General features: G+C 37.6%; 1 protein-coding gene across 2 annotated transcripts; it reads left to right on the forward strand.

Moving 5' to 3' along the window:
- Positions 1–6,087: 6,087 nt before the first annotated feature.
- On the forward strand, positions 6,088–10,614 carry LOC117335840 (probable splicing factor, arginine/serine-rich 6). 2 transcript variants are annotated; one of them, XM_033896081.1, is made up of 7 exons: positions 6,115–6,243; positions 6,609–6,620; positions 7,199–7,239; positions 7,936–8,272; positions 8,931–9,032; positions 9,510–9,646; positions 9,983–10,614. In XM_033896081.1, the coding sequence occupies exons 4-7, from the start codon at positions 8,201–8,203 to the stop codon at positions 10,314–10,316; spliced, it is 645 nt and encodes a 214-aa protein (XP_033751972.1). In that variant the 5' UTR covers positions 6,115–6,243; positions 6,609–6,620; positions 7,199–7,239; positions 7,936–8,200; the 3' UTR covers positions 10,317–10,614. The 2 variants fall into 2 exon arrangements, with proteins under 2 accessions (XP_033751971.1, XP_033751972.1); XM_033896080.1 differs by lacking the exon at positions 7,936–8,272 and having other exon boundaries at positions 6,088–6,243.
- Positions 10,615–24,750: the final 14,136 nt, after the last annotated feature.

Here is a 24,750-nt window from a genome sequence, read left to right on the forward strand (position 1 = left end):
CTATACGTTACACTCATTCATCTTCTATACGTTACACTCATACATCTTCTATACGTTACACTCATTCATCTTCTATACGTTACACTCATACACTCATTCATCTTCTATACGTTACATTCATACATCTTATACACGTTACACTCATTCATCTTCTATACGTTACACTCATTCATCTTCTATACGTTACACTCATTCATCTTCTATACGTTACACTCATTCATCTTCTATACGTTACACTCACTCATCTTCTATACGTTACATTCATCTTCTATACGTTACACTCATGCACTCATTCATCTTATATACGTTACACTCATTCATCTTCTATATGTTACACTCATTCATCTTCTATACGTTACACTCATTCATCTTCTATACGTTACACTCATTCATCTTCTATACGTTACACTCATTCATCTTCTATACGTTACACTCATTCATCTTCTATACGTTACACTCATTCATCTTCTATATGTTACACTCATTCATCTTATATACGTTACACTCATTCATCTTCTATACGTTACACTCATTCATCTTCTATACGTTACACTCATTCATCTTCTATACGTTACACTCATTCATCTTCTATACGTTACATTCATACATCTTATATACGTTACACTCATTCATCTTCTATACGTTACACTCATTCATCTTCTATACGTTACACTCATTCATCTTCTATACGTTACACTCATTCATCTTCTATACGTTACACCCATTCATCTTCTATACGTTACACTCATACATCTTCTATACGTTACACTCATTCATCTTCTATACGTTACACTCATTCATCTTCTATACGTTACACTCATACATCTTCTATACGTTAACATCTTCTATACGTTACACTCATTCATCTTCTATATGTTACACTCATTCATCTTATATACGTTACACTCATTCATCTTCTATACGTTACACTCATTCATCTTCTATACGTTACACTCATTCATCTTCTATACGTTACATTCATACATCTTATATACGTTACACTCATTCATCTTCTATACGTTACACTCATTCATCTTCTATACGTTACACTCATTCATCTTCTATACGTTACATTCATTCATCTTCTATACGTTACACTCATTCATCTTCTATACGTTACACTCATTCATCTTCTATACGTTACACTCATTCATCTTCTATACGTTACACCCATTCATCTTATATACGTTACACTCATTCATCTTCTATACGTTAACATCTTCTATACGTTACACTCATACATCTTCTATACGTTACACTCATTCATCTTCTATACGTTACACTCATTCATCTTCTATACGTTACACTCATTCATCTTCTTTACGTTACACTCATACACTCATTCATCTTCTATACGTTACATTCATACATCTTATATACGTTACACTCATTCATCTTCTATACGTTACACTCATTCATCTTCTATACGTTACACTCATTCATCTTCTATACGTTACACTCACTCATCTTCTATACGTTACATTCATCTTCTATACGTTACACTCATACACTCATTCATCTTCTATACGTTACATTCATACATCTTATATACGTTACACTCATTCATCTTCTATACGTTACACTCATTCATCTTCTATACGTTACACCCATTCATCTTCTATACGTTACACTCATTCATCTTCTATACGTTAACATCTTCTATACGTTACACTCATACATCTTCTATACGTTACACTCATTCATCTTCTATACGTTACACTCATTCATCTTCTATACGTTACACTCATTCATCTTCTATACGTTACACTCATTCATCTTCTATACGTTACACTCATTCATCTTCTATATGTTACACTCATTCATCTTATATACGTTACACTCATTCATCTTCTATACGTTACACTCATACATCTTCTATACGTTACACTCATTCATCTTCTATACGTTACACTCATTCATCTTCTATACGTTACATTCATACATCTTATATACGTTACACTCATTCATCTTCTATACGTTACACTCATTCATCTTCTATACGTTACACTCATTCATCTTCTATACGTTACACTCATTCATCTTCTATACGTTACACCCATTCATCTTCTATACGTTACACTCATACATCTTCTATACGTTACACTCATTCATCTTCTATACGTTACACTCATTCATCTTCTATACGTTACACTCATACATCTTCTATACGTTAACATCTTCTATACGTTACACTCATTCATCTTCTATATGTTACACTCATTCATCTTCTATACGTTACACTCATTCATCTTCTATACGTTACACTCATTCATCTTCTATACGTTACACTCATTCATCTTCTATACGTTACACTCATACATCTTCTATACGTTACACTCATTTATCTTCTATAATGTTACATTCATACATCTTATATACGTTACACTCATTCATCTTCTATACGTTACACTCATTCATCTTCTATACGTTACATTCATTCATCTTCTATACGTTACACTCATTCATCTTCTATACGTTACACTCATTCATCTTCTATACGTTACACTCATTCATCTTCTATAATGTTACATTCATACATCTTATATACGTTACACTCATTCATCTTCTATACGTTACACTCATTCATCTTCTATACGTTACATTCATTCATCTTCTATAATGTTACATTCATACATCTTCTATACGTTACACTCATACATCTTCTATACGTTACACTCTATGCATCTTCTATACGTTACACTCATTATTCTTCTATACGTTACACTCATTCATCTTCTATACGTTACACTCAAACTATACATCTTCTATACGTTACACTCATTCATCTTCTATTACGTTACAATCATCATCTCTAGACGTTACACTCATTCATCTTCTATACGTTACACTCATCTCATCTCTATACGTACACTCATTCATCTTCTATACGTTACACTCATTCATCTTCTATACGTTACACTCATCCTATCTTCTATACGTTACACTCATTCATCTTCTATACGTTACACTCATTCATCTTCTAGACGTTACACTCATTCATCTTCTATACGTTACACTCATGTCATCTTCTATACGTTTACACTCACTCATCTTCTATACGTACACTCATTCATCTTCTATACGTTACACTCATACATCTTCTATACGTTACACTCATTCATCTTCTATACGTTACACTCATTCATCTTCTATACGTTACACTCATTCATCTTCTATACGTTACACTCATACACTCATTCATCTTCTATACGTTACATTCATACATCTTCTATACGTTACACTCATTCATCTTCTATACGTTACACTCATTCATCTTCTATACGTTACACTCACTCATCTTCTATACGTTACATTCATCTTCTATACGTTACACTCATACACTCATTCATCTTCTATACGTTACATTCATACATCTTATATACGTTACACTCATTCATCTTCTATACGTTACACTCATTCATCTTCTATACGTTACACTCATTCATCTTCTATACGTTACACTCATTCATCTTCTATACGTTACACCCATTCATCTTCTATACGTTACACTCATTCATCTTCTATACGTTAACATCTTCTATACGTTACACTCATACATCTTCTATACGTTACACTCATTCATCTTCTATACGTTACACTCATTCATCTTCTATACGTTACACTCATTCATCTTCTATACGTTACACTCATTCATCTTCTATACGTTACACTCATACATCTTCTATACGTTACACTCATACACTCATTCATCTTCTATACGTTACATTCATACATCTTATATACGTTACACTCATTCATCTTCTATACGTTACACTCATTCATCTTCTATACGTTACACTCATTCATCTTCTATACGTTACACTCATTCATCTTCTATACGTTACACTCATTCATCTTCTATACGTTACACTCATACATCTTCTATACGTTACACTCATTCATCTTCTATACGTTACACTCATTCATCTTCTATACGTTACACTCATTCATCTTCTATAATGTTACACTCATACATCTTCTATACGTTACACTCATTCATCTTCTATACGTTACACTCATTCATCTTCTATATGTTACACTCATTCATCTTCTATACGTTACACTCATTCATCTTCTATATGTTACACTCATTCATCTTCTATACGTTACATTCATTCATCTTCTATACGTTACACTCATGCACTCATTCATCTTATATACGTTACACTCATTCATCTTCTATACGTTACACTCATTCATCTTCTATACGTTACACTCATTCATCTTCTATACGTTACACTCATTCATCTTCTATACGTTACACTCACTCATCTTCTATACGTTACACTCATTCATCTTCTATACGTTACACTCATTCATCTTCTATACGTTACACTCATTCATCTTCTATACGTTACACTCATTCATCTTCTATACGTTACACTCATTCATCTTCTATACGTTACACTCATTCATCTTCTATACGTTACACTCATTCATCTTCTATACGTTACACTCATTCATCTTCTATACGTTACACTCATTCATCTTCTATACGTTACACTCATTCATCTTCTATACGTACACTCATTCATCTTCTATACGTTACACTCATTCATCTTCTATACGTTACACTCATTCATCTTCTATACGTTACACTCATACATCTTCTATACGTTACACTCATACATCTTCTATACGTTACACTCATACATCTTCTATACGTTACACTCATTCATCTTCTATACGTTACACTCATTCATCTTCTATACGTTAACACTCATTCATCTTCTATACGTTACACTCATTCATCTTCTATACGTTACACTCATCCATCTTCTATACGTTACACTCATACATCTTCTATACGTTACACTCATACATCTTCTATACGTTACACTTATACATCTTCTATACGTTACACTCATTCATCTTCTATACGTTACACTCATTCATCTTCTATACGTTACACTCATTCATATTCTATACGTAACACTCATTCATCTTCTATAATGTTACACTAATTCATCTTCTATACGTTACACTCATTCATCTTCTATACGTTACACTCATACATCTTCTATACGTTACACTCATACATCTTCTATACGTTACACTCATTCATCTTCTATACGTTACACTCATTCATCTTCTATACATTACACTCATTCATCTTCTATACGTAACACTCATTCATCTTCTATACGTTACACTCATTCATCTTCTATACGTTACATCATCATTTCATACGTACACTCATTCATCTTCTATACGTTACATCAGTCATCTTCTATACGTTACAATCATATTCTATAACGTTACACTCATTCATCTTCTATACGTTACACTCATTCATCTTCTATACGTTACACTCATACATCTTCTATACGTTTACCTCATTCATCTCTATACGTTACACTCAACATCTTCTATACGTTACACTCATTCATCTTCTATACGTAAAATCATTCATCTTCATACGTTACACTCATACATGTTCTTACGTTACACTTTCCTTCTTATACGTTACACTCATTTATCTTCTATTACCGGAACATTTAATCTTCATACGTACATGCATACATATTATAGATGTTAAACTCATAAATTTCTATACTTACAATTCATATCTATTACGTGTGATTGTCATTAAACTAGTTACAACAATGCTATCTTCCATTGTTTACATCTTATCTTTATATGACTATTCACCTTCGAATATTGATATTTGAATATGTAATGAACTAATTATTGATTTTTAAAAATAAGATTTCTAAAAAAAAATCATACAATTCGAGTAATGTTGGCATTAAACTATTTATCAACATTGCTATATACAAAATGTATTAATATTTACCTATTTTATGACTATCAAACCTTCGGAATATTGGGCGTTCGGACTAAAGGGTATTCGGAATATAAGGATGTCACTACTCTCACATTTCTATAAGGTAATCGAACGCGCCAGACACTTTGCATACGAATGACCTGGATAATAAACGAAACAGGGTGTAAACAAAAATGATGAATAATCGATCAATCTGAAGGTTGATATTTAAAAATATTCACTACTTTCATATCAAGGTCATTCTGAAAATGAATGCCACATTATGCTGAAAAACAAAAATAAATAAAGAGTTGCGTTTCGCCATTTTTGCATTCATTTCTGAGTGTGATAATCCAAAATGTCGCGTAGAGAAGGGCAGCTTTTTGTTGGGAGACTCAGTAAAAGTACGAGAGTACGTGACTTAGAAGATGTCTTCGAAGCGTATGGTCGTCTACAAAGATGCGAAGTTAAATATGGTATGTAAATAAGTTGTTTGGATTGATTGATTTCATCTTTGTTGTAGCGTTTATTCACTTTATTGACGCTTCAAAATCAAAATGGCGTTTAGTGATTTTTGCCAAATCGTGACAATGTGGCTTTGATTGTCTCGTCCCGCTAGGATGGTTAATTACTTTGCATATAATTTTCCTAATGATGTCGTTATCAGAGCGCAAATTCATCATGGTATTGTGAGAAATTCGTTATTTTCTCACGAACAAAGTTCATAGATTATTTAGGCCTTTACATTAGAGTACAGGGGAGGTAACTCGAAGTAGTAATGACATGCCAAAATTGTTATATTCCTCAATAACTGTAACACATTGTTGTTTTCTCTTTTCAGGTGCTGAGATGGGTAAGTGTATGGAGCTAATCTCACTCTTGGTGTCTGTCGTAGGAAATTTAATATCTGAAACTTTTTGACAATATTGCCTTGGCTTCTCTTATTGATTTAAATGGAATTAGAAAAAATAACATAGTTTGTGATAATGAGGCTAAGGATGAAAATAGCGAGTATTGGACACTTTGCTCATCGCTGAGGGATTCACATGTTTAGGATGCCACTATATCAAAGCCGATTTATTATCTGATGTCGCATGTAATCCTCTAACATTGTTGGAGTATGCACACATATTATTATATAATGTGGAGTAATATTTTTTGAAACTTCATAAATATGTTTAAGCGGAGAGTATAGATCACCTTACTAGCTCAGCAGGCTAGCAGGAATTTCCCTTGAGCCTATTGGTAGGATGTTTAGCCTTGAGAGCTTGAGATTGTATAGTTGTTTGGGGAGGAATTGACAATGCTATGTTCTCCGGTCTTTTGACAGTTGTATACTTGGTTTACAATAATTTGCATGTTCTCAGGTCTTTTGACACTTGTATACTTTGTATACAATAATTAACATGTTTTCCAATCGTTTGCTTTCAGCATATGCCTTTGTTGACTTTGAAGATCGCAGAGATGCAGAGGTAATAAGTTGTCAACAAATGTTATTAAGAAATTTTGAAGTAAGAGATTGTTCTAATTTTAAGGACAATCGTGTAAAAGCATTTTTTTTTTAAGCACTTAAGTTTTAAATGGCATAATGGTATCTGTACAATATTGTCTGTATTATGTATCTATAGTGGTAACAGATATGTTTGACATAAGTTGGTCATAACTTCAGACAGGTCATATTAATAAATCGGCCATCTGAGAGATAAAGAGGAGCTACTTGCTTTGGCATTATTTCATGGTGGTGAAAAGAATACGAAGTACCAGACTTTATATGATACTGCCAGTTGCCAAGATGTTCATCAATTTTTTTTATTTTTTTTTTGAAATTCATTAACTTAAGATTACTGGTGAATCATACATCGATTTGACTTATACTAAAATTCTCTATCATGTTTAGACATTTTATTGTTTTTTGGAATTCCAAGGCAAAATTTTCATGTGGTTTAAAATCTAAATTGAAGTAAAATTATTGAAAACCAAGTTAATTATTCTTCAGCAAATGCTTTTAAATCGAGGAAATGTTTTCCAATGTATTTTTTAAAGCAGAAAATACCATCTTTAGCAGAGGAGAATATTTTGACATAAAAAATAAATAATTACTTGGAGGTGAAAATTTTGAAATTTTATTTTTATACTGAAATTAATGAATAATTTGTGGCAAACCTTAGCAGTGAGCGAGCCCCTGCCTTGCCATGACTTGCCAATGCCTGCCAATGCCAGTACAGATTGTGCCAAAGTCCCATTGCCTGCCAACACCCATAGGCAGACAGACCATTGAACCCTAGCCATTGGTCACAGCATTAGCCAATCAAATACCATGTACAATACCAGTACCTCCGCCTGCCGGAGCCGGTGGGTCAGTCAGTTCAGTCACAAATCCTCTGTCCACCAACTGACCAGTTCAATGTGCCAAGTTAATTCTCGTGTCCATCCATGTCCGACCGGTCAATTGTCCGTCCCACCAAGGCTCCTAAGACAGACTCCATCAGTCTGATCCATTCCATGGTACATGAACAGTAGGTCATTTAGTACATTGTAGCCTCAATACAATATACAGTGAAACCTGTCTTAACTGAACATTGTCATGCTTGCCAACATTCCAAGTTTAGAAGGGAGATTTCCTGTTTAGGACCTGACTTCTATGTTAATGATTTTAAAAATTCAATGATTTCAGAAGAGCAGTATCATCTGTGAAGATTTACATACAAGTTTGTTTAAAGAAGCCTTTTGCTTTAAGAAATTCTATATTGAAAATATCAATTTTTTTTTAAAAAGTTGGCAAGCACCTATCATGTATCAAATTTACAACCAATATAAACAGGTGCTTGAATATAACACTTTTATTTCCATAAAACTCCCAGCAATGGGATCAATGGGAAGGTCTCTTGTACAGGTTTACAGATTATGAAGAGTTCAGTATGACAGGTTACACTGTACATGTATTGTCTTGATTGTTACTCAATGTATTAATGGTGATTGTCTATTGTCTTTTGTGTTTTGTTATACTTGACAAATTGCAATTATCTTAATATATAAATATTTATATTTGATAATTTAATATTTCGTACATTTTTCAAATTTTCTTTACATCATCGTCCTATTCATATTAAGTAATATATTATGTCACAACAGAATTGTAATTTTGTTGTTATGTTTATTACAGGATGCTATTAAGTATGAAAATGGTCGTGAAATCGCAGGCTCTGGTATCGTAGTGGAGTGGGCGAAGGGTAATCGTAGAGGTGGTGGACCTGTTGTCAGCAGAGTAAGTATCCGGGTCTGACTACTGCTGGTAAAAAAAATCCATGTAAGAATAGTCTGTATAACACTAGTTATCTTGTTGAATTCTGGTGAATGAGTTGCACTATACCACATGGACTTATTGGAATTTGGTTCTGCTGGAATTTTCTCCTCTGACATTTCGCTCTCTGGCTTTTATAATTTTCACAAGAGTAAGTTTCGGGATTAAGTGACATAGGATCGACATAGGTGTTGGAATAAGTTTACTTTTGAAACTTAATGTTAAGAACTGTAACCTTGAAGCACTTTACAACATACCTGAAATAAAACACTACATTTTACAAAGATGTCGGAGAGAAAAGGGAACTTTGAAAATTTATTTAATAATATTTATTAGAATATTTTGGTTCTTAGTTTACTAAGATATCCTGTAGTAGTTTGTCAATTCACTTTAGGGATATTGTGTTCGTTGATACACTGTTTCAGTATGTTTTGATTCCAGGGCTTCGATGACTGCTATAGATGCCATAGATCTGGACACTGGGCTAGGGACTGTCCCGATGACCGTAACTATGGCTTCAGACGTCCAGGGCAGTCGAGTGGACGATACAGATCCCCATCACCCAGGCGGCGGAGGAGGTAAATAGACTACAGTATACACAGCAAGATATTAATGTTTGTTAACACATGGGCAAAGAAACATTGTGTGTACAATTAAGACATACATGTATACATAATAGATGTATTGTAATCTTTGTAATTAGCTTATGTTTGTAGACAGTGTGGTTTTAATCATATACTTCCTAGATATAGTTATCACATCACTGTGTGCAACTTGTAATGTCAAGAAAAATTCTTATAGTTCATAAATTTTGTATTTGTGTGATATATGATTAACCATTAAAGATCAATAACAAGTCAATGGTTAAGTAGCATGAATGAATTCTTCTAAGAGTTGCGCTTAAAACATTTTAGGTCAAGGTCCAGGAGTGACTCGAGAGATAGAGATAGGAGGAAGAGGAGGCGTTCCAGGTCACGTTCAAGGAGCAGGAGTCGTAGTAGGGACCGCAGGAGGAGGTCAAGGTCACACAGTGACAACAGAAAAAGGAGCAGCAGACGCAGAAGTCATTCTAGAAGCAGATCCAAGTCCAAATCACGAAGTCGTTCAAAGAGCAAGAGTAAATCTGTAGCCTCAAAATCAAGGAGTCGTTCTCGGAGTGCAAGTCCAGCTCAAGCCAACGGAGAATATAACAGTGATCAGTCAGCATCCAGATCACCAGCACGATCAGATACAAGTGCATCAGAATGAGCATTATCATCATCACAGAATAAGACTTTTTGTCAAATTCTGCTATTTTTCATTTTTCATCAAGGATTCATATTTTTTGTGGGAACCTATCTTCATTATCTGATCATGTGTAGGAACTTTTATGGCAGAGTGTCATTAGACGATCATTATTCCTCAAGTCTACATATAGTCGAGAAATCTTCACAGAGAGTGGATTTTTTAAAATCATCATGGATTTTTGTAACATAGTGAACATTGGTTTGGTTATTGTCACTATTTTATGAGGTGTAAATTAGAATAAAACTTCTATTAAATTGTTTCTTTTCTTTTTCTTTTCCCCGCCATTAAGAATACTTTACATTGCAACATGTTTTACATTCACTACAACATGATTACATTATATATACAGCAAGGCTGCAGTTTAAATCGCCTCCCAAACAAAAAATAACTGAAGGTGCACTGTTTTGTATGTGACACGCCTTCATCCTGAGATACATAATGTACAAAGTAGTATCCTGTGGACCAAGAAAGATATACTGTAATATCTCCTTAAGAATACAACATGCAGGGCACTGCTTCAAGTGTGTGGCGAGAGGTCCTGATGGAAAGTGTGTAGATTAGGATAATTCTAGATCACATACAGATTAAGTTTATGGCAGGATAAAAATCAAGGAGCTTCAAATCGATACAAATTGGGGGTGTAAGGCAACAATTACATGCATGGCAGATCCAGTGAATTTGGCGGTGTAAGCGTGGCGGTAGTCAGCTAAGGGTGGCGGACTGCCAGGCTAGAACAGGCAATGGTGATCACTGAAGAACCTACAATAGAATGATGTAAGGTTATAAAATACAACAATTTAGTACTGCAACTGACACTCGCCTATACCATGGTGTGTAAATAAACAATGCCAAAAACTACAGTCGGTTGAAACGGGTTAAAGAAAATAAAGGGTGCTATGTAAATTTACCAGTACTTAATGCAACTCAAGGTAATTTAAAATGTTTAAAGATACTGCCAAGAGAATAAAAAAAAGATGAAGCATTGCAACACTCCTCCATCCTCGCATGCATACATACATCCTGGTCAACATCTGGCCCACAACAAGAATACAAAGGATGTCGCACTAAAGACAGCAGCATAAGAACCATCGTATACTGGTACATGTAACTTCCTGAGATGAAGTCGAAAATAGCTTGCGAAAATAAATGGCCTTTTATGACTATGTCAATATTCAAGGTCACTTGGTCAAATTTGTTGGAACACTTCAAAATCTTAGTAACTAAAAGGTGTTGAATAAAGATATTTGATTGGTTCTTGGGATGAAGCTCGACTAAGCTTGCATGAAGAAGTGACCCTGACCCATACATAGGTCACAGGGGTCAAATTGTTAAAACTCTCAAACGACCTGATGTTCAAGGGATGATGACATAGAAAGTTGACACAAAGGAATTACAATATTGTACTTTGACTTGCATTCAAGGTCGCTACGTCATGTTTGTTAAAAATAACATGTATGAATCCTGATATTTGAGTGGTTCCTAGATTAAAGTCCAAAAGGGGTTGCAAAAGAAATTACTTTTGACCCATTCCCAAGGTTTCAGTTTGTACAGGATCATCAATAAGATGACCGGATATACACACCAATGTGTACAGGATCATCAATAAGATTACCTGATATCCACACTGGTGTGTACAGCAACATCAATAAAATGACCTGATATCCACACTGGTGTACAGGATCATCAACAAGATGACCTGATATCCACACCGATGTGTACAGGATCATCAATAAGATGACCGGATATCCACACCGGTGTGTACAGGATCATCAATAAGATGACCCGATATCCACACTGGTGTGTACAGGATCATCAATAAGATGACCTGATATCCACACTGGTGTACAGGATCATCAATAAGATTACCTGATATCCACACTGGTGTACAGGATCATCAATAAGATAACCCGATATGCACACTGGTGTGTACAGGATCATCAATAAGATGACCTGATATCCACACTGGTGTACAGGATCATCAATAAGATGACCTGATATCCACACTGGTGTACAGGATCATCAATAAGATTACCTGATATCCACACTGGTGTACAGGATCATCAATAAGATAACCCGATATGCACACTGGTGTACAGGATCATCAATAAGATGACCCGATATGCACACTGGTGTACAGGATCATCAATAAGATTACCTGATATCCACACTGGTGTACAGGATCATCAATAAGATCACCCGATATGCACACTGGTGTACAGGATCATCAATAAGATGACCTGATATCCACACCAATGTGTACAGGATCATCAATAAGATGACTTGATATCCACACAGATGTGTACAGGATCATCAATGAGATGACCCGATATCCATACCAGTGTACAGGATCATCAATAAGATGACCCGATATCCACACCAGTGTATACAGGATCATCAATAAGATGACCCGATATCCACACCAATGTGTACAGGATCATCAATAAGATGACTTGATATCCACACTGGTGTGTACAGGATCATCAATAAGATGACCTGATATCCACACCGGTGTATACAGGATCATCAATGAGATGACCCGATATCCATACCAGTGTACAGGATCATCAATAAGATGACCCGATATCCACACTGGTGTGTACAGGATCATCAATAAGATGACCTGATATCCACACTGGTGTGTACAGGATCATCAATAAGATGACTTGATATCCACACAGATGTGTACAGGATCATCAATGAGATGACCCGATATCCATACCAGTGTACAGGATCATCAATAAGATGACCCGATATCCACACTGGTGTGTACAGGATCATCAATAAGATGACCTGATATCCACACCGGTGTATACAGGATCATCAATAAGATAACCCGATATCCACACCGTTGTGTACAGGATCATCAATAAGATGACCCGATATCAACACCTATGTGTACAGGATCATCAATAAGATTACCTGATATCCACACTGGTGTACAGGATCATCAATAAGATTACCTGATATCCACACTGGTGTACAGGATCATCAATAAGATAACCCGATATGCACACTGGTGTGTACAGGATCATCAATAAGATGACCTGATATCCACACTGGTGTACAGGATCATCAATAAGATGACCTGATATCCACACTGGTGTACAGGATCATCAATAAGATTACCTGATATCCACACTGGTGTACAGGATCATCAATAAGATAACCCGATATGCACACTGGTGTACAGGATCATCAATAAGATGACCCGATATGCACACTGGTGTACAGGATCATCAATAAGATTACCTGATATCCACACTGGTGTACAGGATCATCAATAAGATAACCCGATATGCACACTGGTGTACAGGATCATCAATAAGATAACCCGATATCCACACTAGTGTACAGGATCATCAATAAGATGACCTGATATTCACACCGTTGTGTACAGGATCATCAATAAGATAACCCGATATCCACACTGGTGTACAGGATCATCAATAAGATGACCTGATATTCACACCGTTGTGTACAGGATCATCAATGAAGATGACCTGATATCCATACCAGTGTACAGGATCATCAATAAGATGACCCGATATCCACACCGGTGTATACAGGATCATCAATAAGATTACCTGATATCAACACCGATGTGTACAGGATCATCAATAAGATTACCTGATATCCACACTGGTGTACAGGATCATCAATAAGATGACCCGATATCCACACCGGTGTGTACAAAATCATCAATAAGATGACCTGATATTCAAACTGGTGTATACAGGATCATCAATAAAATGACATGATATCCACACCAGTGTACAGGATCATCAATAAGATGACCCGATATCCACACTGGTGTACAGGATCATCAATACGATTACCTGATATCCACACCGGTGTGTACAGAATCATTATTAAGATGCCCTGATATCCACACCGGTGTGTACCGGATCATTATTAAGATGACCTGATATCTACACCGATGTGTACAGGATCATTAATAAGATTACCTGATATCAACACCACTGTGTACAGGATCATCAATAAGATGACCCGATATCCACACCGGTGTGTACAGGATCATCAATAAGATGACCCGATATCCACACCATTGTGTACAGGATCATCAATAAGATGACCCGATATGCACACTGGTGTACAGGATCATCAATAAGATGACCCGATATCCACACTGGTGTGTACAGGATCATCAATAAGATTACCCCATATCAACACTGGTGTACAGGATCATCAATAAGATGACACGATAGCCACACCGATGTGTACAGGATCATCAATAAGATGACCCGATATTCACACTGGTATACAGGATCATCAATAAGATGACACGATAGCCACACCGATGTGTACAGGATCATCAATAAAATGACATGATATCCACACCAGTGTACAGGATCATCAATAATATGACTTGATATCCACACCGATATGTACAGGATTATCAATAAGATGACCCGATATCCACACTGGTGTACAGGATCATCAATAAGATGACCCGATATATACACTGGTGTACAGTATCATCAATAAGATGACCCGATATCCACACTGGTGTACAGGATCATCAATAAGATGACCCGTTATCTACACTGGTGTACAGTATCATCAATAAGATGACATGATATCTACAACGGTGTACAGGATCATCAATAAGATGACCCAATATCCACACTGGTGTGTACAGGATCATCAATAAGATGACATGATATCCACACCGGTGTATACAGGATCATCAATAAGATGACCTGATATCTTCACCGATGTGTACAGGATCATCAATAAGATTACCCGATATCCACACCGGTGTGTACAGGATCATCAATAAGATGACCTGATATCCACACTGGTGTATAGGATCATCAATAAGATAACCCGATATCCACACCAGTGTATACAGGATCATCAATAAGATGACCCGATATCCACACCGGTGTACAGGATCATCAATAAGATGACCTGATATCCACACTGGTGTGTACAGGATCATTATTAAGATGACCTGATATCTACACCGGTGTGTACAGGATCATCAATAAGATGACCGGATATACACACAGATGTGTACAGGATCATCAATAAGATTACCTGATATCCACACCGGTGTGTACAGGATCATCAATACGATGATCCGATATCATCACGGTTGTGTACAGGATCATCAATAAGATGACCCGATATCCACACCATTGTGTACAGGATCATCAATAAGATGACCTGATATCCACACCGTTGTGTACAGGATCATCAATAAGATGACCCGATATCCACACTGGTGTGTACAGGATCATCAATAAGATTACCCCATATCAACACTGGTGTACAGGATCATCAATAAGATGACACGATATCTACACCGATGTGTACAGGATCATTAATAAGATTACCTGATATCAACACCACTGTGTACAGGATCATCAATAAGATGACCCGATATCCACACCGGTGTGTACAGGATCATCAATAAGTTGACCCGATATCCACACCATTGTGTACAGGATCATCAATAAGATGACCTGATATCCACACCGTTGTGTACAGGATCATCAATAAGATGACCCGATATCCACACTGGTGTGTACAGGATCATCAATAAGATTACCCCATATCAACACTGGTGTACAGGATCATCAATAAGATGACACGATAGCCACACCGATGTGTACAGGATCATCAATAAGATGACCCGATATTCACACTGGTATACAGGATCATCAATAAGATGACACGATAGCCACACCGATGTGTACAGGATCATCAATAAAATGACATGATATCCACACCAGTGTACAGGATCATCAATAATATGACTTGATATCCACACCGATATGTACAGGATTATCAATAAGATGACCCGATATCCACACTGGTGTACAGGATCATCAATAAGATGACCCGATATATACACTGGTGTACAGTATCATCAATAAGATGACCCGATATCCACAGAGGCGTGTACAGGATTATCAATAAGATGACCCGTTATCTACACTGGTGTACAGTATCATCAATAAGATGACATGATATCCACACTGGTGTACAGGATCATCAATAAGATGACCCGTTATCTACACTGGTGTACAGTATCATCAATAAGATGACATGATATCTACAACGGTGTACAGGATCATCAATAAGATGACCCAATATCCACACTGGTGTGTACAGGATCATCAATAAGATGACATGGTATCCACACCGGTGTATACAGGATCATCAATAAGATGACCTGATATCTACACCGATGTGTACAGGATCATCAATAAGATTACCCGATATCCACACCGGTGTGTACAGGATCATCAATAAGATGACCTGATATCCACACTGGTGTATAGGATCATCAATAAGATAACCCGATATCCACACCAGTGTATACAGGATCATCAATAAGATGACCCGATATCCACACCGGTGTACAGGATCATCAATAAGATGACCTGATATCCACACTGGTGTGTACAGGATCATTATTAAGATGACCTGATATCTACACCGGTGTGTACAGGATCATCAATAAGATGACCGGATATACACACAGATGTGTACAGGATCATCAATAAGATTACCTGATATCCACAACGGTGTGTACAGGATCATCAATACGATGATCCGATATCATCACGGTTGTGTACAGGATCATCAATAAGATGACCCGATATCCACACCGGTGTGTACAGGATCATCAATAAGATTACCTGATATCAACACCGATGTGTACAGGATCATCAATAAGATGACCCGATATCCACACCGGATCATCAATAAGATTACCTGATATCCACACTGGTGTACAGGATCATCAATAAGATAACTCGATATGCACACTGGTGTACAGGATCATCAATAAGATATCCCGATATCCACACTGGTGTACAGGATCATCAATAAGATGACCTGATATTCACACCGTTGTGTACAGGATCATCAATAAGATGCCTTGATATCCACACAGATGTGTCGGGATCATCAATGAGATGACCTGATATCCACAACGGTGTATACAGGATCATCAATAAGATGACCTGATATCCACACTGGTGTGTACAGGATCATCAATAAGATGACTTGATATCCACACAGATGTGTACAGGATCATCAATGAAATGACCCGATATCCATACCAGTGTACAGGATCATCAATAAGATGACCTGATATCCACACTGGTGTGTACAGGATCATCAACAAGATGACCTGATATCCACACCGGTGTGTACAGGATCATCAATACGATGATCCGATATCATCACGGTTGTGTACAGGATCATCAATAAGATGACCCGATATCCACACCGGTGTGTACAGGATCATCAATAAGATGACCTGATATCCACACTGGTGTACAGGATCATCAATAAGATGACCTGATATCCACACTGGTGTACAGGATCATCAATAAGATGACCCGATATTCACACTGGTGTATACAGGATCATCAATAAAATGACATGATATCCACACCAGTGTACAGGATCATCAATAAGATGACTTGATATCCACACCGATATGTACAGGATTATCAATAAGATGACCCGATATCCACACTGGTGTACAGGATCATCAATAAGATGACCCGATATATACACTGGTGTACAGGATCATCAATAAGATGACCTGATATCCACACTGGTGTACAGGATCATCAATAAGATGACTTGATATCCACACTGGTGTACAGGATCATCAATAAAATGACTTGATATCCACACTGGTGTACAGGATCATCAATAAGATGACTTGATATCCACACCGATATGTACAGGATAATCAATAAGATGACCCGATATCCACACTGGTGTACAGGATCATCAATAAGATGACCCGATATATACACTGGTGTACAGGATCATCAATAAGATGACCTGATATCCACACTGGTGTACAGGATCATCAATAAGATGACTTGATATCCACACTGGTGTACAGGATCATCAATAAGATGACTTGATATCCACACTGGTGTACAGGATCATCAATAAGATAACCCGATATGCACACTGGTGTACAGGATCATCAATAAGATGACACGATAGCCACACCGATGTGTACAGGATCATCAATAAAATGACATGATATCCACACCAGTGTACAGGATCATCAATAATATGACTTGATATCCACACCGATATGTACAGGATTATCAATAAGATGACCCGATATCCACACTGGTGTACAGGATCATCAATAAGATGACCCGATATATACACTGGTGTACAGTATCATCAATAAGATGACCCGATATCCACAGAGGCGTGTACAGGATCATCAATAAGATGACCCGTTATCTACACTGGTGTACAGTATCATCAATAAGATGACATGATATCCACACTGGTGTACAGGATCATCAATAAGATGACCCGTTATCTACACTGGTGTACAGTATCATCAATAAGATGACATGATATCTACAACGGTGTACAGGATCATCAATAAGATGACCCAATATCCACACTGGTGTGTACAGGATCATCAATAAGATGACATGGTATCCACACCGGTGTATACAGGATCATCAATAAGATGACCTGATATCTACACCGATGTGTACAGGATCATCAATAAGATTACCCGATATCCACACCGGTGTGTACAGGATCATCAATAAGATGACCTGATATCCACACTGGTGTATAGGATCATCAATAAGATAACCCGATATCCACACCAGTGTATACAGGATCATCAATAAGATGACCCGATATCCACACCGGTGTACAGGATCATCAATAAGATGACCTGATATCCACACTGGTGTGTACAGGATCATTATTAAGATGACCTGATATCTACACCGGTGTGTACAGGATCATCAATAAGATGACCGGATATACACACAGATGTGTACAGGATCATCAATAAGATTACCTGATATCCACACCGGTGTGTACAGGATCATCAATACGATGATCCGATATCATCACGGTTGTGTACAGGATCATCAATAAGATGACCCGATATCCACACCGGTGTGTACAGGATCATCAATAAGATGACCCGATATCCACACCGGTGTGTACAGGATCATCAATAAGATGACCTGATATCAACACCGATGTGTACAGGATCATCAATAAGATGACCCGATATCCACACCAGTGTGTACAGGATCATCAACAAGATGACCTGATATCCACACCGGTGTACAGGATCATCAATAAGATGACCTGATATCCACACTGGTGTACAGGATCATCAATAAGATGACCTGATATCCACACTGGTGTACAGGATCATCAATAAGATTACCTGATATCCACACTGGTGTACAGGATCATCAATAAGATAACCCGATATGCACACTGGTGTACAGGATCATCAATAAGATGACCTGATATCCACACTGGTGTACAGGATCATCAATAAGATGACCTGATATCCACACTGGTGTACAGGATCATCAATAAGATGACTTGATATCCACACTGGTGTACAGGATCATCAATAAGATAACCCGATATGCACACTGGTGTACAGGATCATCAATAAGATGACCCGATATGCACACTGGTGTACAGGATCATCAATAAGATTACCTGATATCCACACTGGTGTACAGGATCATCAATAAGATAACTCGATATGCACACTGGTGTACAGGATCATCAATAAGATAACCCGATATCCACACTGGTGTACAGGATCATCAATAAGATAACCCGATATCCACACTGGTGTACAGGATCATCAATAAGATGACCTGATATTCACACCGTTGTGTACAGGATCATCAATGAAGATGACCTGATATCCACAACGGTGTATACAGGATCATCAATAAGATGACCTGATATCCACACTGGTGTGTACAGGATCATCAATAAGATGACTTGATATCCACACAGATGTGTACAGGATCATCAATAAGATGACCCGATATCCATACCAGTGTACAGGATCATCAATGAGATGACCCGATATCCACACCGGTGTGTACAAGATCATCAATAAGATGACCTGATATCCACACAGGTGTGTAGGATCATCAATTAAATAGCCTGATACCAACACCAATGTGTACAGGATCATCAATAAGATGACCCCATATCAACACTGGTGTACAGGATCATCAATAAGATGACACGATAGCCACACCGATGTGTACAGGATCATCAATAAGATGACCCGATATTCACACTGGTGTACAGGATCATCAATAAGATGACACGATAGCCACACCGATGTGTACAGGATCATCAATAAAATGACATGATATCCACACCAGTGTACAGGATCATCAATAAGATGACTTGATATCCACACCGATATGAACAGGATTATCAATAAGATGACCCGATATCCACACTGGTGTACAGGATCATCAATAAGCTGACCCGATATATACACTGGTGTACAGTATCATCAATAAGATGACCCGATATCCACACTGGTGTACAGGATCATCAATAAGATGGCCCGATATCTACACTGGCGTACAGTATCATCAATAAGATGACATGATATCTACAACGGTGTACAGGATCATCAATAAGATTACCCGATATCCACACTGGTGTGTACAGGATCATCAATAAGATAACCCGATATCCACACTGGTGTACAGGATCATCAATAAGATAACCCGATATCCACACCGGTGTGTACAGGATCATCAATAAGATAACCCGATATCCACACCAGTGTATACAGGATCATCAATAAGATGACCCGATATCCACACCGGTGTACAGGATCATCAATAAGATGACCTGATATCCACACTGGTGTGTACAGGATCATTATTAAGATGACCTGATATCTACACCGGTGTGTACAGGATCATCAATAAGATGACCGGATATACACACAGATGTGTACAGGATCATCAATAACATTACCTGATATCAACACCAGTGTGTACAGGATCATCAATAAGATGACCCGATATCCACACCGTTGTGTACAGGATCATCAATAAGATGACCCGATATCCACACCGGTGTGTACAGGATCATCAATACGATGATCCCATATCCACATGGATGTGTACAGGATCATCAATAAGATTACCCGATATCCACACCGGTGTGTACAGGATCATCAATAAGATGACCTGATATCCACACCGGTGTGTACAGGATGATCAATAAGATGACCTGATATCCACACCAGTGTGTACAGGATCATCAATAAGATTACCCGATATCCACACCGGTGTGTACAGGATCATCAATAAGATGACCTGATATCCACACCGTTGTGTACAGGATCATCAATACGATGACCGGATATCCACACCGGTGTGTACAGGATCATCAATAAGATGACCTGATATCCACACCAGTGTGTACAGGATCATCAATAAGATTACCCGATATCCACACCGGTGTGTACAGGATCATCAATAAGATGACCTGATATCCACACTGGTGTGTACAGGATCATCAATAAGATGACCTGATATCCACACCGGTGTACAGGATCATCAAAAAGATGACCTGATATCCACACCGGTGTGTACAGGATCATCAATAAGATGACCCGATATCTACACTGGTGTACAGGATCATCAATAAGATGACCTGATATCCACACAGGTGTGTAGGATCATCAATTAAATAGCCTGATACCAACACCAATGTGTACAGGATCATCAATAAGATGACCCCATATCAACACTGGTGTACAGGATCATCAATAAGATGACACGATAGCCACACCGATGTGTACAGGATCATCAATAAGATGACCCGATATTCACACTGGTGTACACGATCATCAATAAGATGACACGATAGCCACACCGATGTGTACAGGATCATCAATAAAATGACATGATATCCACACCAGTGTACAGGATCATCAATAAGATGACTTGATATCCACACCGATATGAACAGGATTATCAATAAGATGACCCGATATCCATACTGGTGTACAGGATCATCAATAAGCTGACCCGATATATACACTGGTGTACAGTATCATCAATAAGATGACCCGATATCCACACTGGTGTACAGGATCATCAATAAGATGGCCCGATATCTACACTGGCGTACAGTATCATCAATAAGATGACATGATATCTACAACGGTGTACAGGATCATCAATAAGATTACCCGATATCCACACCGGTGTATACAGGATCATCAATAAGATTACCTGATATTCACACTGGTGTGTACAGGATCATCAATAAGATTACCTGATATCCACACTGGTGTACAGGATCATCAATAAGATGACCCGATATCCACACTGGTGTGTACAGGATCATCAATAAGATGACCCGATATCCACACTGGTGTATACAGGATCATCAATAAGATTACCTGATATTCACACCGGTGTGTACAGGATCATCAATAAGATGGCATGATATCCACACTGTTGTACAGGATCATCAATTAGATGACATGATATCAACACTGGTGTGTACAGGATCATCAATAAGATAACCCGATATCCACACAGGTGTGTACAGGATCATCAATAATATGACCCGATATCCACACTGGTGTACAGGATCATCAATAAGATGACCCGATATCCACAACGGTGTATACAGCATCATAAATAAGATGGCATGATATCAACACCGGTGTATACAGGATCATCAATAAAATGACATGATATCCACACTGTTGTACAGGATCATCAATTAGATGACATGATATCCACACTGGTGTGTACAGGATCATCAATAAGATGACCCGATATCCACATCGGTGTATACAGGATAATCAATAAGATGACCCTTTATTCACACTGGTGTGTACCGGATCATCAATAAGATGACTTGATATCCACACTGGTGTACAGGATCATCAATAAGATGACATGATATCAACACCGGTGTGTACAGGATCATCAATAAGATGACCCGATATCCACACTGGTGTGTACAGGATCATCAATAAGATGACCTGATATCTACACCGGTGTGTACAGGATCATCAATAAGATGACCTGATATCTACACCGGTGTGTACAGGATCATCAATAAGGTGACCCGATATCTACACTGGTGTACAGGATCATCAATAAGATGACCTGATATCTACACTGGTGTGTACAGGATCATCAATAAGATGACACGATATCCACACTGGTGTACAGGATCATCAATAAAATGACATGATATCCACACTGTTGTACAGGATCATCAATTAGATGACATGATATCCACACTGGTGTGTACAGGATCATCAATAAGATGACCATATATCCATACCAGTGTATACAGGATCATCAATAAGATGACCCGATATCATCACGGTTGTGTACAGGATCATCAATTAGATGACATGATATCCACACTGGTGTGTACAAGATCATCAATAAGATGACATGATATCCACACTGGTGTGTACAGGATCATCAATAAGATGACCCGATATCCACACCGGTGTATACAGGATCATCAATAAGATGACCCGATATCCACACCGGTGTGTACAGGATCATCAATAAGATGACCCGATATCCACACCTATGTGTACAGGATCATCAATAAGATGACCCGATATCCACACCATTGTGTACAGGATCATCAATAAGATGACCCGATATATACACTGGTGTACAGTATCATCAATAAGATGACCCGATATCCACACTGGTGTACAGGATCATCAATAAGATGACCCGATATCTACACTGGTGTACAGTATCATCAATAAGATGACATGATATCTACAACGGTGTACAGGATCATCAATAAGATTACCCGATATCCACACTGGTGTGTACAGGATCATCAATAAGATGACCCGTTATCTACACTGGTGTACAGTATCATCAATAAGATGACATGATATCTACAACGGTGTACAGGATCATCAATAAGATGACCCAATATCCACACCGGTGTGTACAGGATCATCAATAAGATGACATGATATCCACACCGGTGTATACAGGATCATCAATAAGATGACCTGATATCTACACCGATGTGTACAGGATCATCAATAAGATTACCCGATATCCACACCGGTGTGTACAGGATCATCAATAAGATGACCTGATATCTACACCGTTGTGTACAGGATCATCAATAAGATGACCTGATATCCACACTGGTGTGTACAGGATAATTATTAAGATGACCTGATATCTACACCGGTGTGTACAGGATCATCAATAAGATGACCGGATATACACACAGATGTGTACAGGATCATCAATAAGATTACCTGATATCCACACCGGTGTGTACAGGATCATCAATACGATGATCCGATATCATCACGGTTGTGTACAGGATCATCAATAAGATGACCCGATATCCACACCGGTGTGTACAGGATCATCAATAAGATTACCTGATATCAACACCGATGTGTACAGGATCATCAATAAGATGACCCGATATCCACACCGGATCATCAATAAGATTACCTGATATCCACACTGGTGTACAGGATCATCAATAAGATAACTCGATATGCACACTGGTGTACAGGATCATCAAT

This window comes from Pecten maximus, chromosome 10 (genome assembly GCF_902652985.1).
Source record: "Pecten maximus chromosome 10, xPecMax1.1, whole genome shotgun sequence".
NCBI classification, from domain to species: Eukaryota; Metazoa; Mollusca; class Bivalvia; order Pectinida; family Pectinidae; genus Pecten; species Pecten maximus.